The sequence below is a fragment of the Triturus cristatus genome, chromosome 7, assembly GCF_964204655.1.
Source record: "Triturus cristatus chromosome 7, aTriCri1.1, whole genome shotgun sequence".
NCBI lineage: Eukaryota > Metazoa > Chordata > Amphibia > Caudata > Salamandridae > Triturus > Triturus cristatus.
Window position 1 is genome coordinate 1,853,782,954 of NC_140590.1, and position 13,416 is coordinate 1,853,796,369.

Here is a 13,416-nt window from a genome sequence, read left to right on the forward strand (position 1 = left end):
ACATTTGTCCTGTGGGACTTTTTTACGTTTCCTGATCCCTTTCTCCAGTTGCTTTGGTTTCACTTTCACCATTAAGGGTTTCTTATTTTTCCTTCGTTGGTTTGGGAATATTATGGTTATTTTTTCTGACTTTTCTCTGGGAGACAAATGTGCTGTCTGCCATTTCAGGACTGCTTAGGTTTTATCATTGAAGCTGGGTTTTACCTGATAAGACCCTGGTGATCTAATGACTCCAGGAGCTCACCTTGACTGTTTGATGTTTCTGTTTCCATTTGGTCTTCAGACCTTTGCAGCTTGTAATAGGAGTTTGAAATGCAAGTCCTGTTGTGAAATGTACAGAATGTCTCGTGCCGCGTCCTTGAACTCAGTTTTTATTCCGCAGCAGAGGAGGAGTTTGTGTCTTTCATCGTAAAAGAGGAAGAGGGCTGTGTTCTGGACCGCCCCAGTGATGAGGACAGCAGCAGCGTCCGTCCCCCCAGAGGTGAGTAGATGACACTTACCTGCCTGCGCGGTTCCCACCCTCAGGGCCCTGCTCCAGAGGCGCCAGAGAGCATGCTGGGAGCCACTGATGATCAGTCGCACTTCGAGCACTGAGTGTTGTGTTCCTCAAACATGGCGCAGGCCTCGGCGTTGATCCTTCACTCCCTCCGAGGCATGGCAAGAGGTCTGCATAGGTCAGTGCCCTTCTGTGCTTGGCATAGAGGTCAGGGCTGGTGGTTCTGGCCCCTGTGTGCCCAGTTGTGCCAGAGGGTTTCCCTGGTCTGGACCCTGGATGCCCCAGGCTGCTTCTGGGGTGATGTCTGCTTGCATCGGGTGGGGGTGATCGAGTGTTTTTATTTGCAGCAGTGACAGGCCAGGCTAGTTTGGGACGCCTGACACTTTTGAGAGTATGTTTGGGGTTCACTGGAGGGTTCTGGGTGCTCGGCACGGTAGGGATTTGGGTTTGTCCTTGCTTTGTCTGCTGCTGTAGCTTCTTCAAGGCTGGCCTTATGGGGTCCTGTAAGTCAGTCAAGGAATCAGTCTGGTCCTCTTGACCGGTCATGGTAAAGGAAGCAGCAAACATATGGCCTGCAGTGCTGTCCATAGCCGAGGATAATGCTAACCTTCCACCCATCGCCCTTTTTGGGTCTCGCGTGGCGTTGCAGGGCAGAGCCCTGCTCCGCGAGAGATTTTGTAGGAGAGGATTTTCAGAAGAGGGCTTTAAGCCCCGCCCCTCATTTCCATTGGCTGGTGTCACCGTTTATGCTAAACGGTGGCCAGCATTGGAAATGAGCTATGTATGTTGCCTCCCTTTGGCTTTTTGTGCCGGCCCACTTGGACTGGCTCGCCTGCTTTCCTTCTGTTGTAAGCGGTTTCTTATCTTTATGGGCCATGTGTTTAAACACATGGCGTCCATAAAGACAAGAGATGGAGGCTTGTTTTGTTTTCCCTCTTGTGTCTTTTCCCAGCTCCTCTTCTGTCCCCCCCCCCCCTCCCTTCCAATCAATCATGGGGCTCTCTCAGGAAGTTCCGCGTGATTCATTCTCAAAGCTCGTTCCTTTTGTGGTTGCACAGTGAAGGTGGAAGCCGGGATCAGGGGCGTAGGAGACACTAAAATTCTGGGGGGGACAGGGACAACCTTGTGCACTTTCCAGCCACCCTATACAAATCACCGCCCGTTAAACAAATACAATTGCATACTTTCGAAGTGAAATATTGAGAAAAGCAGGCATGTAGTCACAGTTTGCATGTATGCTTTATTGTTATTTACATTCATATAGTAATGAGACCAAATGTTTAAAAAAAACATATATATGAATCTTGCATCTTAATGCACAAAGCAAACAAAGGCCGCTGACTTAGGGTGGGGGTGTCGTGTTTGCAAGTGCATTATGGTTTGAAAAGTACCTGCTGCTGCATTCCTGGTCTCCAGCAATTTTCAGGCAACAATAAAAATTTGAAGATAACTTTGGTGATTAATGTTCTTTTTTTGAGAGAGATCGAAGGCTTGTCTAGTGAAAGTTTTAATTCAAAAGGTCAGTGAGTCACTGCTTTTGTCTGAGATATTCTTTTGGTATTTGAAGTTTATAAGTTAAAATCCTAACATTGAACAGTCAGCTATTAACCGTCATCAAAGAGCTGCATAAAAACTTCAATGTATAGATTAGAACGTTATGATTTTTCCCCAGTCTTTCCCTATCCTAATGTTGGATAATGGGTTCATTAGGATAGAAATCATTTCTGATTATTGAAGAGAACCCCCCAACCATGGTGTTATGTTTTACATTCTGAGTTTGTGTTTCTCTAGTGTTGCAAAGCCGCCCTGAGCACTCCCCAACTTTTTGCTGACTGGTACTGGTGGTACCTGACTGACTGACCCTGGCCTCTGCCTAAACAGCCAGTGCTATTCTGAAAGAGGCACTTAAAAATACAGTGAAAACACCTACATACACTAGGGTGCACTATGGGTTAGGGTACCCCTATGATTGGCATGACCTCTCCTATAAGGCCCTAGTACATAATAGGGCAGGGGGATTAGAACTACTTTTAAGTCCCTAGAATATAATAAGGCATGGCAGTTTAGAGGCCAGCAGCCCTTTCTGCGCTTGTATGTGTGCACTGCTGAAGCCTGAGGTCAGTTTAAAAGTAGCCCTGTGTTATAGGGCTGCTTTTAAAATGCAAATTGTGCCCAAACTCGACTTTTGGGTTTGGGGAACTTACAAATTGATCAACTACAATGTTGGGGCAAAATTAAGTGGAAAAATGTTTTCCACATAACTATGGCTGTATCATATTTGCCACATAATACATCATCTGCTGCATAATCTAACGATTTCCTCCAAAACAATTTTGTAGCTCAAACGGATCCCAAATTACTAAAAGAAATGTAACTTGTGTTGCTGTGAAGTTTAGGGCCCTTTGCAAAGGTTAGTAAAGAAAGCAATTCCTAAGAAAACAATTGGTCCCAGACACTCCTAATGACACTCAAATTAATACCTGTAGGAGAGTGTAGTATGCAATCAATTCATACAACCGAAAATGTATAATGTAAAGGCACATTCAACAGGGAAATCTCATAGATAAGAGGCCAACCAAAGTCAATTAAATTGCAATCATCAATTTATTTCCCGCTGAATCAAATTCATAAAATGCAAATTTAGGGGCTGACTACGATGGCAGGCGGACTTCAGTACCACCGCCATCGAATCGGGGAATGGGACCGCTGGTCTTCAAGGTGGAGGCCCCACGATAGGCATTACAATGCGACTGCCACTACGGTGTTCGCAGTGCCTATCTTTTACATTGCAGCAGGTGCTGCTGGCTGCATCATCCGCCGCAAAGTAAAAAAAAAAAGGAACATGTTAAATATATCGGTGCCTGCCACATGGTGCAGTGATATGTTGTGGGGCATCATAGATGCCCCCCAGGACCCATGTCTGGGGGCCAGGGGTAAATGGGCCTGCTACGGGCCCCCAATGTCCCTTTCGCCAGCATTTCCATGGCAGGTGAACCGCCATTGATAAGCTGGCGGGTAAGGGACATCGTAATCCCTGCTGCGGTGCATGGTAGGCACCACCAGCATTGTAGGAACCACGAGCCCCTCCACCACACCGGCGGGCTCAAGAAGCCCGTCGGGTGCGTGGTGGTTGGTCTTTCCAACCGCCAGGTAACCACCCGCCATTGTAATATGGCGGGCTGTGATGCAGTCACCAATGGCGGTGGGACCGCCACCGACGGGGTGACGTGGCGGTCCCACTGCCATTATAATCACCCCCTAAGTTTGGTGTGCATGCAAATCCTACATTGCCAACCCCTGGCAAGTTGCACTGCTAGTGCTGGAAAAAGGCCAATGGAGGTACCAATGGGTGAGGTGGACTGGCCTCAAGGGTCTTGTGACCTCAGTGACAGATTCACTGTCGATCTAGGATGTGCTTCTTCATATGCCTGCCCGTAAGACTGGAAGTGAACTGCAGTATGGATTGGGGTGGACAGGTCCACCTGCGGGTGCTAAGACACCTGGGCTTCTAAGGTCTATCGTGCCTTCTAAGGTGTAGCATCGGAATAAGCTCTGTCAGGAGTGTGGTATGGTGAACTGGTCATGAAGGTCTGAACATGGTTCTCCAGTTCCAAATTCAGCAGCTCTGGCCAGAGTGCCACATTCTCTCCCACACTGAACACCATACTGCCCCACTGAGAGAAACTCGCACTGCCTTCAGCACAACTCAATTGTGCTGCGACTAAATTCAAATTATGCACTAGACAACAGTAAAATGCTGCCTGAAAAAAGCAAACACTCATAGGGAATGCAAGAATAAGCAAAGCATGTGAACTGTAATCAGAAAAAAACATGGTTACCTTAACGGTTTTAAACTCATTATTCAGAAATCAGTAAGTGATTTTGCCTGAAAAGTTCAAGACATGGCTACAGGACTAGGAAGGGACCCCTTTCAATGTCCATTGCTTATATCCTTTCAAAATGTATGCAGTTTGGTTTAAAAAAGACCACATCCCCAAACACAATGCCGCATTTTATAAGCTAAAATAATTAAAAAGTTGAAAACGATCATATTAAACGTTTCCACTCTGCCCATCAACCAGGTATTGCAGTCCCTTTAGGAATGGCGCACTTCCCCACCCTGGGAGAACAATGTTGTTCAAAGAAAGAAGATAAAAAGAAAGTAGCGCTTTCACTGGCAAACTCTGTAAAGCAGCGCTAATGTGTGTGGGTGTAAATAACAGTCTGGCCTGTCTGCTGTCCACACTGTATTGCTTTATTTAGGTATTTAACTATTTTTTCTCTCCATTCCGAGGTTTTTCTTTTCAATAGAAAACGGTCAGAAAATGAGGACATTTACAGCCAAAGTGTTCAGCCTTTTTTGGATCAATTTCACAGGGGAACAAATAAAGAAAAGGAGAGGCAAGAGAGAGTACCTTAAGAGCTGCCTCTTGAAATCAGCAGGTGAGCAGGAGCGAGACAGAGACAGAAAGAGGTGGAGGAATAAAGAGAGGAGGGCGGCCGCCAGAGGCAGGTCAGGAGTAGTGGGCACGGTCCTTGCCATGAAGGAAAAGAGACAGCGGTTATTTTTTTTCTCCGTTCTCTGCCCTTCCCAGAACGGCGGAGCCTTCCTGCAGCAGAACAAAAGGCAGAGGGCGGGTGGCCTCTGACTCCAGGCAGGTCAAGTGCAGGGCCATTAGGGAGCGCTTCGCGTGCTAATGGCCCTGCGATAACAGAAGGGAGAGGGGAAATTCCTTTGTCCCCTCGTCCCCCCCACCCTTGTCCCCCATGTCCCCCCCACTCTTGTCCCCCATGTCCCCCCCACTCCAAAATCTGGGGGGGATATATCCCCCGCGTCCCCCACACTTCCTACGCCCATGGCCGGGATGACTATCACACTTTCGCAGTCAGCACCTCAATCTGTAGACTGCGCGAAGGCCTCCGACCCGGAGCTTGTGTCTCAGGCCAGCCGAGCCAGAAGGAACAGTATCATAACATGGCATGCCTTGCTTTCCTTTACTCCTCTGGCTGGCCTGTGTTGACAAAAGAACTCTTCCAGAAGAGCCTCGACCGCGTGACTGAAATTAAATAATTAACAAAGGCCAGGAGACCCCAGAGAGTTTGCCCTCCTGGTACTGCGCTTCAGTAAGCTGTGGGGTGCCGCATGGCTTCGAAGACACATCTGCCACTGTCCGAAATAAGTTTCGACTTGAACATCTGGGGGGAGGGGGTGTTCTCCACCACTCACTCAAAGATGTGGAGGGGGGTGGATAGATCCCCCTGTTTCCCACGGTTCCTGCGCCCCTGAGGCTTCAGGGCCTCTATGAAGGGGCTGAAGGCGACTGTGTTCTTCAGGTGTGATGGGGACACAGGAGCTGTGTGTGTTACAGTTCGAAGTGTCGGGGGGGGGTGCATGTAGAGGCCGCAGGAGGAAGGCGCAGAACATATTGTGCAGTGTTGTGTGCTGTGCAGAGTTTGATGGGAGGTGCAGATGCTACAGGGGCGGCGTGATAGATAGATTGTGATGAGGGACACAGAAGCTGCAGAGGTGTGCATTGCGGTGAGGCAAGGGCTGCAGCAGGGGCGGAGCATCCATTGGTGCAGCAGGTGCAGTGGCACCCAGGCCCAGAGGGGCTCATTGAACCCTGAATATTGTTGCATCATAATTTAAACAGCAGCCGGGGACCCTTTAGAGCCCATGGTACCCGACTATGCTAGTGGGCTGCACAGATTGCGCAGGGTGGAGGGAGGGGCTGTGTTGTACAGACTTGAAGTGGCTGGATGTGGTACAACGTGTAATGGGAATGCATGCGCTGTGCTGCACTGATTGTGGTGGGAGACACAGAGGCTGCTGTACAGATTGTGATGGGGTTTACTATGGAACGTTTGGGTTGTAGAGATTGTATATTGCACAGACTTAGATTGAAATGGGTGGCCTGTGGCATTGTGATGGTAAGACTGGGCGTGTATTGCAAATATTGTGATGGCAGATGCAGAGGCTGGAGGGGCTGCTTGTTGTACGGAGTGTGATTGGAATGGGAAGTGCTATGCTGTGTAGATTGTGAAGTGAGATGCGTTGTGATTGTGTGATATGTGATTGTTGGATGCACATATTGTGACTGCAGAGAGCTATGAGATGTGCAGATGGTGATGGGACTGGGGGTAAAAAAAAGGCTGTGTTTTGTACAGATTTTGAAAGGTGCGCAGGAGCTCTGTGGTGTACAGTGCAGAGCATGAGGGGGAGCAAAGGTTGCACGGATTTCATGATGTACAGATTGTAGAGGTTGTAAGGGCTGCGTGTTGCAATGAACGTGTTTGCAGAGGCTGCAGGTGCTCTGTGTTCTGCAGATTGTGATGGGGTGCACGGCTGTATATTCTCCAGTTTGTGATGGGGTGCAGGGGATGTATGTTGCACAGCTTGTGATGGGGTGCAGGGGCTGTATGTTGCACAGCTTGTGATGGGGTGCAGGGGATGTAAGTTGCACAGCTTGTGATGGGGTGCAGGGGCTGTATGTTGTGCAGCTTGTGATGGGGTGCAGGGGCGGTATGTTGCACAGCTTGTGATGGGGTGCAGGGGATGTATGATGTGCAGCTTGTGATGGGGTGCAGGGGCTGTATATTCTCCAGTTTGTGATGGGGTGCAGGGGCGGTATGTTGCACAGCTTGTGATGGGGTGCAGGGGCGGTATGTTGCACAGCTTGTGATGGGGTGCAGGGGCTGTATGTTGCACAGCTTGTGATGGGGTGCAGGGGATGTATGATGTGCAGCTTGTGATGGGGTGCAGGGGCTGTATATTCTACAGTTTGTGATGGGGTGCAGGGGCAGTATGTTGCACAGCTTGTGATGGGGTGCAGGGGATGTATGATGCACAGCTTGTGATGGGGTGCAGGGGATTTATATTCTACATTTTTTGATGGGGTGCATGGGATGTATATTCTACAGTTTGTGATGGGGTGCAGGGGCTGTATGTTGCACAGCTTGTGATGGGGTGCATGGGCGGTATGTTGTGCAGCTTGTGATGGGGTGCAGGGGATGTATGTTGTGCAGCTTCTGATGGGGTGCAGGGGCTGTATATTCTACAGTTTGTGATGGGGTGCAGGAGCTGTATGTTGCACAGCTTGTGATGGGGTGCAGGGCCTGTATGTTGCACAGCTTGTGATGGGGTGCAGGGGCGGTATGTTGTGCAGCTTGTGATGGGGTGCAGGGGATGTATGTTGTGCAGCTTGTGATGGGGTGCAGGGGATGAATGTTGTGCAGCTTCTGATGGGGTGCAGGGGCTGTATGCTGTAAGCTTGTGATGGAGTGCAGGGGCTGTATGTTGTGCAGCTTGTGATGGGGTGCAGGGGATGTATGTTGCACAGCTTGTGATGGGGTGCAGGGGCGGTATGTTGTGCAGCTTGTGATGGGGTGCAGGGGATGTATGTTGCACAGCTTGTGATGGGGTGCAGGGGATGTAAGTTGCACAGCTTGTGATGGGGTGCAGGGGCTGTATGTTGTGCAGCTTGTGATGGGGTGCAGGGGCGGTATGTTGCACAGCTTGTGATGGGGTGCAGGGGATGTATGATGTGCAGCTTGTGATGGGGTGCAGGGGCTGTATATTCTCCAGTTTGTGATGGGGTGCAGGGGCGGTATGTTGCACAGCTTGTGATGGGGTGCAGGGGCGGTATGTTGCACAGCTTGTGATGGGGTGCAGGGGCTGTATGTTGCACAGCTTGTGATGGGGTGCAGGGGATGTATGATGTGCAGCTTGTGATGGGGTGCAGGGGCTGTATATTCTACAGTTTGTGATGGGGTGCAGGGGCAGTATGTTGCACAGCTTGTGATGGGGTGCAGGGGATGTATGATGCACAGCTTGTGATGGGGTGCAGGGGATTTATATTCTACATTTTTTGATGGGGTGCATGGGATGTATATTCTACAGTTTGTGATGGGGTGCAGGGGCTGTATGTTGCACAGCTTGTGATGGGGTGCATGGGCGGTATGTTGTGCAGCTTGTGATGGGGTGCAGGGGATGTATGTTGTGCAGCTTCTGATGGGGTGCAGGGGCTGTATATTCTACAGTTTGTGATGGGGTGCAGGAGCTGTATGTTGCACAGCTTGTGATGGGGTGCAGGGCCTGTATGTTGCACAGCTTGTGATGGGGTGCAGGGGCGGTATGTTGTGCAGCTTGTGATGGGGTGCAGGGGATGTATGTTGTGCAGCTTGTGATGGGGTGCAGGGGATGTATGTTGTGCAGCTTCTGATGGGGTGCAGGGGCTGTATGCTGTAAGCTTGTGATGGAGTGCAGGGGCTGTATGTTGTGCAGCTTGTGATGGGGTGCAGGGGATGTATGTTGTGCAGCTTGTGATGGGGTGCAGGACTGTGTGCTGTACAGATTGTGATGGGGTGCAGGGCTGTATGTTTTACACATTGTGATGGCGTACATTGGCCCCAGGGGCGGTGTACTGTACAGATTGTGATGGGGTGCAGGGCTGTATGTCTTATACATTGTGATGGCGTACATTGTCCCCAGGGGCTGTGTGCTGTACAGATTGTGATGGGGTGCAGGGCTGTATGTCTTATATATTGTAATGACGTACATTGGCCCCAGGGGCTGTGTGCTGTACAGATTGTGATGGGGTGCAGGGCTGTATGTCTTATACATTGTGATGGCGTACATTGGCCCCAGGGGCTGTGTACTGTACAGATTGTGATGGGGTGCAGGGCTGTATGTCTTATACATTGTGATGGCGTACATTGTCCCCAGGGGCTGTGTGCTGTACAGATTGTGATGGGGTGCAGGGCTGTATGTCTTATATATTGTGATGGCGTACATTGGCCCCAGGGGCTGTGTGCTGTACAGATTGTGATGGGGTGCAGGGCTGTATGTCTTATACATTGTGATGGCGTACATTGGCCCCAGGGGCTGTGTACTGTACAGATTGTGATGGGGTGCAGGGCTGTATGTCTTATACATTGTGATGGCGTACATTGGCCCCAGGGGCTGTGTGCTGCACAGATTGTGATGGGGTGCAGGGCTGTATGTCTTATACATTGTGATGGCGTACATTGTCCCCAGGGGCTGTGTGCTGTACAGATTGTGATGGGGTGCAGGGCTGTATGTCTTGTATATTGTAATGACGTACATTGGCCCCAGGGGCTGTGTGCTGTACAGATTGTGATGGGGTGCAGGGCTGTATGTCTTATACATTGTGATGGCGTACATTGGCCCCAGGGGCTGTGTACTGTACAGATTGTGATGGGGTGCAGGGCTGTATGTCTTATACATTGTGATGGCGTACATTGTCCCCAGGGGCTGTGTGCTGTACAGATTGTGATGGGGTGCAGGGCTGTATGTCTTATATATTGTAATGACGTACATTGGCCCCAGGGGCTGTGTGCTGCACAGATTGTGATGGGGTGCGTGCAGGGCTGTATGTCTTATACATTGTGATGGCGTACATTGGCCCCAGGGGCTGTGTACTGTACAGATTGTGATGGGGTGCAGGGCTGTATGTTTTATACATTGTGATGGCGTACATTGGCCCCAGGGGCTGTGTGCTGCACAGATTGTGATGGGGTTCAGGGCTGTTTGTTTTACAGAATGTGATGGGATTCAGTGCTGTTTGTTTTACAGAATGTGATGGGGTTCAGGGCTGTGTGTTTTACCGATTGTGATGGGATTTAGGGATGTATGTTCTTAATATTGTGATGGAGTGCAGGGGCTGCAGGAATTGTGTGCTGTGCAGATTGTGAAGGTGTGGAGATTGCAGGTGGCTGTCTGGGGTGTAAATTATGAATGGGAATCACCGATGCCACGAGTGTGGATACTGAAGCTGCAGAGGGCTACATTGCACGGCTTGTGATCCGGATGCACAGCCCGCTGGGAGGTGGGGGGGGGGGGGGCATGATATGCAAAGCAAATACGTATACTCTTTTGGAGAACGTGAGCAGCCCCGGATAACTGTCTGAGCTGTATTGTCGTCCTAGGTGCCAAGGGCCACTGTTTGTTGTCGTCTAAGGTGCTAAGGGCCACTGTGCGTTGCTGTCTTAGATGCCAAGGGCTACTGTGCGTTGTCGTCCTAAGTGCCAAGGGCCACTGTGCGTTGTCGTCTAAGGTGCTAAGGGCCACTGTGCGTTGCTGTCTTAGATGCCAAGGGCTACTGTGCGTTGTCGTCCTAAGTGCCAAGGGCCATTGTACATTATCGTCCTAGGTGCCAAGGGCCACTGTGCATTGTCGTCCTAGGTGCCAAGGGCCACTGTTTGTTGTCGTCCTAGGTGCCAAGGGCCACTGTGCGTTGTCATCCTAAGTGAAGAGGTCCACTGTTTGTTGTCGTCCTAGGTGCCAAGGGCCATTGTGCATTGTCGTCCTCGGTGCCAAGGGCCACTGTGCGGTGTCATCCTAGATTCCAAGGGCCACTGTTTTCCTTCATCCTAGGTGCCAAGGGCCACTATTTGTTGTCGTCCTCAGTGCCAAGGGCCACTGTTTGTTGTTGTCCGTGGTGCCAAGGGCCACTGTGCATTGTCATCCTGGTGCCAAGGGCCACTGTGTGATGTCGTCCTAAGTGCCAAGGGCCACTGGACATGGTCGTCCTAGGTGCTAAAGGCCACTGTGCGTTGTTGTCCTAGGTTCCAAGGGCCACTGTGCGTTGTCATCCTAGATGCCATGGGTCACTGTGCGCTGTCATCCTAGGTGCCAAGGGCCAAAGTACGTTGTCATCCTAGGTGCCAAGGGCCACTGTGCCTTGTTGTCCTTGGTGCCTAGGGCCACTGTGCGTTGTTATCCTAAGTGCCAAGGGCCACTGTGCATTGTCATCCTAAGTGCCAAGGGTCACTGTGCGTTGTCGTCCTAGGTGCCAAGGGCCACTGTGCATTGTCGTCCTAGGTGCCAAGGGTCACTGTGCGTTGTCGTACTTGCTGCCAGAGGCCACTGTGCGTTGACGTCCTAGGTGCCAAGGGCCACTGTGCATTGTCATCCTAAGTGCCAAGGGTCACTGTGCGTTGTCGTCCTAGGTGCCAAGGGCCACTGTGCATTGTCGTCCTAGGTGCCAAGGGTCACTGTGCGTTGTCGTACTTGCTGCCAGAGGCCACTGTGCGTTGACGTCCTAGGTGCCAAGGGCCACTGTGTGTTGTCATCCTAGGTGCCAAGGGTCACTGTGCGTTGTCGTACTTGCTGCCAGAGGCCACTGTGCGTTGACGTCCTAGGTGCCAAGGGCCACTGTGCATTGTCATCCTAAGTGCCAAGGGTCACTGTGCGTTGTCGTCCTAGGTGCCAAGGGCCACTGTGCATTGTCGTCCTAGGTGCCAAGGGTCACTGTGCGTTGTCGTACTTGCTGCCAGAGGCCACTGTGCGTTGACGTCCTAGGTGCCAAGGGCCACTGTGTGTTGTCATCCTAGGTGCCAAGGACCACTGATTGTTGTCGTCCTAGGTGCCAAGGGCCACTGTGCATTGTCGTCCTAGGTGCCAAGGGTCACTGTGCGTTGTTGTCCTAGGTGCCAAGGGCCACTGTTTGTTGTCGTCCTAGGTGCCAAGGGCCACTGTGTGTTGTTGTCCTTGGTGCCAAGGGCCACTGTGGGTTGTCGTCCCAGATGCCAAGGGTAACTGTGCTTTGTTGTCCCAGATGCCAACGGCAACGGTGCGTTGTCGACCTAGTTGCCAAGACCCACTGTGCGTTGTCGTCCCAGGTGCCAAAGGCCCCTGTGAGTTGTTGTCCCGGATGGCAACAGCCACTGTGCGTTGTCGACCTAGGAGTCAGATGGGTGTAACTGATGTTGGGATATCTATGTACAGCACCAAGAAAGTCAGTTCACTATAATTTGTGTCTCTTCTTGAGGAATCCGGAGCCACCAGGACTTTCTTAGTTTTCCTTGCATTTTTCAACTTATTTTCTTCTTTTCGGTGAGAATGTCGTCTCCAAAGGCGTTGTGCTCTGCGACAGTGTAGAGAAGTGGAAGTAATGAAATGTAGTAATATGAATCATTTTCGGATACATCTGAGAGTTACCTGTGTGTGATTAGTGTTCTGGTTCCCATTTTTTAAAAAAGTCTTTACCTTCAGGGTTAAAAGTCGCTGAGCTCATCTTTTTCTTCACAAAGCCTGGAGGCCACTGCAGCTTGCACCGCACATTGCCCGCATAGCACTGCCATTGACAGTACTGTCACTCCTAGCCATCACTCTCATGCAAGTGTAACAATTCAGACTTTAAATATACATTAATGTGACTAATACATGCACATGCCGCCCAAGCTATTCTTATAGCTTTGGTTGGCAGGTATCTGTGATTTAAATGTATATTTAATTAATAAACAACAGCTGTTGTGCTCCTAAAAAAATATGACTAACAGTGCCACCATGTGGCAGGCTGTCATAAGAGCCGGCGTTGATAGTAAAGTGCTGGTGCTGAGTACCAGAAACCACCGGCTCAAATTAAGCACTGATCCCGGTGCAGGCCATTCCACTCCACCTGCTCCCTGGCAGTGTCATTGCAGGATCTCATGCAACGCGGTCCACCCCTAGCCTGTGCCTCTCTTTGTCAGGCGAGGAATGAGCAGCAGAGGTGTCCTAGCCAGTCCTAACAGAGAGAAGATGGCTGCTCTGGTAAGCCCCATGAGTCCAGTTGGAGGCGACTCACCCTCCAGGTGGGAGGCAGGAGGGCTCAAACTTTGCCACCCTGAGGTCGAACGACAAGGCGTAGGTAGATGGTCCTGCCTTCCAGTCAGCCCTGTGATTCCTTGCTGCCCTGCCCACCTTGCCAGTCCCAGATGACAGTCCTTTGGGCCCCTGTCTGCCTCAGCACTTTCAGCCGGGGCTGGCCATAGCACTGGCGGTGCCCAGTGCGACAATGATTTTTGGCGCCCCCCAATAACCACCTCCGCCACGGATTCCCTCCCTACCACCCTTTAACAGTCTCCATACCCACTCTCTCTCAGATGCATTTAATTCATTTTATAGCGTCACTCAT

The 13,416-nt window shown here is 50.7% G+C and overlaps 1 protein-coding gene across 3 annotated transcripts in view; it reads left to right on the forward strand.

Moving 5' to 3' along the window:
- The window catches only part of LOC146813454 (uncharacterized), a 73,095-nt gene that overhangs the window by 46,349 nt on the left and 13,330 nt on the right, over positions 1–13,416 (forward strand). The window contains exon 5 of one of the 3 annotated variants that reach the window (XM_085620223.1): positions 383–481. The exons of 1 other annotated variant lie outside the window; for it this stretch is intronic. In XM_085620223.1, coding sequence (XP_085476349.1) covers positions 383–481 — 99 coding nt within the window. The remainder of the gene's footprint in view (positions 1–382; positions 482–13,416) is intronic. One more of the 3 variants, XM_085620224.1, reaches the window with a different exon arrangement.